Below are 3,274 nucleotides of genomic sequence, written 5' to 3'. Positions count from 1 at the left end.
ATATATATATATATATATATATATATATATATATATATAGAGAGAGAGAGAGAGAGAGAATTAGTTATCCTTTATATATATTTAGTAAACCAGACTAACGGTTTCTGATTGGTATTGAACTTCAGGTAATCAAGTCGAAATCAAGTCGAAATGTGAAATCGTGGTTAATGTTAATACTATACCCCCATTCCAAAAGAGAACACATACAACACCTTCCTGAAATAGTGGCCAGAATATCGTAGAAATCGCCAAAATTTGACCACTGACTGAACAGAGTTGTTGGATATCAGATTTCTATACCGGATGTTAATACTATTCAACAACGGTAAGACAGAGCGATAGCTCTAAGATACTGGCAAGAAACAGGCGACCTAGTTCCGTATAATTATCACAGAGAACAAATTATTCCTCTTTCATTTCTTTTTATCTTCTTTTCGTCTCTTCCTTTCCTTTGGCACTTGATTTGTTTGACTCTGTCAACGATAACGTTGCAACTGTCGTTCAACATTTTTTTCAATCGATCGAGTGATTAAATTGAACCATGAACTCACCCAAAATAATATTTGATACCCCTGTAAGTCTATAATGCACAAATAAAAGTATAGAGCCCATTATATAAAGTATAAAGTTCATTATATATTCAGGGTGTCCCAAAAAATGACATAATTTGAGATGTTCATATCGGAGTGACTACATGGCTAAGAGAAATTTAATAGTGTTAATTTTGAACATAACAAGCTTTATCCTACAGGTTTTCAACGAAAAATACTGTGATATGGTAATTTTATAATGTTCTCACGTTTCTTTGAGATGGCGTAGAGCACATCCAATTTTGGTGAATCCCTTTCATATTCAACTATGTCCTGTGGATTTTCTTCGCTACAAGTGCGAACATTTGCCATTCGTATGGAGTTTGACTTCGTCGCTGAAAACAGGACCGTTTTCAAAGTCGTCATCTTCAAGTTTCTCTTGCATATCTTCACAGAATGTTTTACGCTTTTGCTTGACACTTTTGTAGATGACAATTTTGGTTTTTCCTTCAGAAGCATAGATGAATGAATTGTCTCGATAGCCAATTCTGGAACAACCGACGTAGAACTGTCCATGTGAAAAGCATGACTTTCGAAAGTCCAATCCGACAACTTTCAGTGATTGATCTTGTGCTTTGTTAATTCTCATAGCGAAGCTGAGTTTGAGAGGGAGCTGAAGTTTTCGTACACGGTAGGGGCAATCTGTTAGGGTTAGCAGAATTTTCGGAATAAAATCGGTATCGTTTTTGCAGTGTCCCGTAATAATTTGGGCTTCAATGACATCGTCTATCATTTGTTTGACCACAAGGCGTGTTCCATTACATAGTGTGGGTGCGCTTAGATTGCGTAGCAGAATGACAGGGCACCCGACTTTTAAGTGAAGTTCATGGGGAAGGAATCCTGAAGGATGTTGGGAGCTGAGAAATTCTGTTGGAAAGTGTGTAACCTGATCAAGGTCGGTAACGGTGTCAACTGATCTGTAACAACGTTCTTGGGAAGGTAGCTTACTGAGTAAGTCGCAGTTAAGAGTGGCAAAAGCTGCATTTGTAGGTGCAAAAACAGCCCTATGCTAACGTACAAATATCGATAGCTTGCAGTGAATGGGTATTGTAAAAACTGTATAACTGTCCCAGCTTTGTATGAGTAAAAGCAGGAACATATATAATATGGATTAAATTTTGAAGGCATTTGAAAGATAATCAAAAGTTGATTTAGATAGTATGACCACCTCGAGGAATTGCTCATGTGCAAATATTGACGGTTTGCAGTGATTGTACATTGTAAAAACTGTAGTAGAAGACGAAGTGAAAGTAATATAACTTCGTCGCCAAAAGTAATGTCCCTTGAAGAAACGATCGTTGGAATTTTTTTATTTACCTATGTGAAGGTGGTTTCGTCTCCTAGGGGCGGCATTACTCATTATGTGGAAAATTGGAAGAGTCTATGACTATCTTTGGAACATAAGTAATGTATATTCCCAGCGTGAACGAAATCAGAGGGAAAATATTGATTTTAAGGGGGATCAAGAAAAAGGCCTGTACACACACACACATAAAATGTATACACACACACACACACATACAGACACACACACACACACACACACACACACACACACACACACACACACACACACACACACACACACACACACACACACACACACATATATATATATATATATATATATATATATATACAGAGAAAGAGAGAGAGAGGGGTGTTCTGACCCCAAGTGGTCGCAGTCCATGTTGAAGAGATGCTTTAGGCTTTAGGGCGCAATGGTGGTGTTAGAAAGTTAACATAATTAATATACTAAATTTCACCTATAATAGTAATTATATTATGCATGATAATAATGGCTATCAAAATAACTACAGAACAGTCAAAAAAGAAAAAAAAGCCGTCCAATTAATCTTTTTGATGATAAGCTGTTCTGTACTATAATTCCTTTTACATGATATGTGAATTCTCAGGTGCCCACTAATTGCACTATTGGTGGTTCATTTCACCATTTAATTGAAATGTAACCACATAAGTAAAAACAAACGTTTTTGTGGGGAAAAGCGTGCATGTTCTTTAAAGCTTGCCAACTACCACGAACATAACTCCATGCATTGGTTGGGGTCATCTTTGCTGAGAGCATAAACTCTTGGAATGTAGCATTTGCAATGTCAGCTCTTAAAAATACACAATGGACGCATAATTTTAAAATTCCTATCTCACGACACGGCGGCTCACAGGTTTTCCTAAACATTTGGTATATATGGTTCGTACCATTCTTGGTTTGTGATTCTTCCGAAACTTTTGAGCAGTTTCAACTGCTTTCAACTAATCTCTAATTCGAGTGATAGTAAGTAGCATTGATAGATCTATTGAAGCTCCATCCTAAACTATCTCTGCACTTCCTTGTATATATGTATGTATGTATGTATGTATGTATGTGCATATATATATATATATATATATATATGCGAGTAAAAATAAATACAAAAAGGTGGGGTTTTTTGTATGATTGTGTATAGAGGAATATATTATTTAGTTTAAAAGAGTTCCAACACTGTCTGTTTTTTTATGTTTTATTTATATTCCTGCAGAACCAATGTGGGGTATAGAATATGGAATATACAAAATATAATATAACATACAATATATAATATAAAATAAAATAAAATAAAAATGGATGGCACCATGAAAGAAAGTATTGAATGTAGATGAAATATTGAGTGTTCAATATAAAGGAT

At 35.4% G+C, this 3,274-nt stretch overlaps 1 protein-coding gene across 1 annotated transcript; it reads right to left on the bottom strand.

Annotated features, from left to right (window-relative positions):
- Positions 1-879: 879 nt before the first annotated feature.
- On the bottom strand, positions 880-1,323 carry LOC128248083 (uncharacterized). The gene has a single exon (XM_052968535.1). The coding sequence runs from the start codon at positions 1,321-1,323 to the stop codon at positions 880-882; it is 444 nt and encodes a 147-aa protein (XP_052824495.1).
- Positions 1,324-3,274: the final 1,951 nt, after the last annotated feature.

Source organism: Octopus bimaculoides, chromosome 1 (genome assembly GCF_001194135.2).
Source record: "Octopus bimaculoides isolate UCB-OBI-ISO-001 chromosome 1, ASM119413v2, whole genome shotgun sequence".
NCBI lineage: Eukaryota > Metazoa > Mollusca > Cephalopoda > Octopoda > Octopodidae > Octopus > Octopus bimaculoides.
The sequence above is the reverse complement of the archived record's forward strand: the minus strand, read 5'-3'. Positions and strand labels throughout refer to the sequence as shown.

Bases quoted from the DNA above. Each gene is read 5' to 3' on its own strand.
- LOC128248083 (XM_052968535.1), bottom strand. From the start codon at position 1,323: ATGATAGACGATGTCATTGAAGCCCAAATTATTACGGGACACTGCAAA.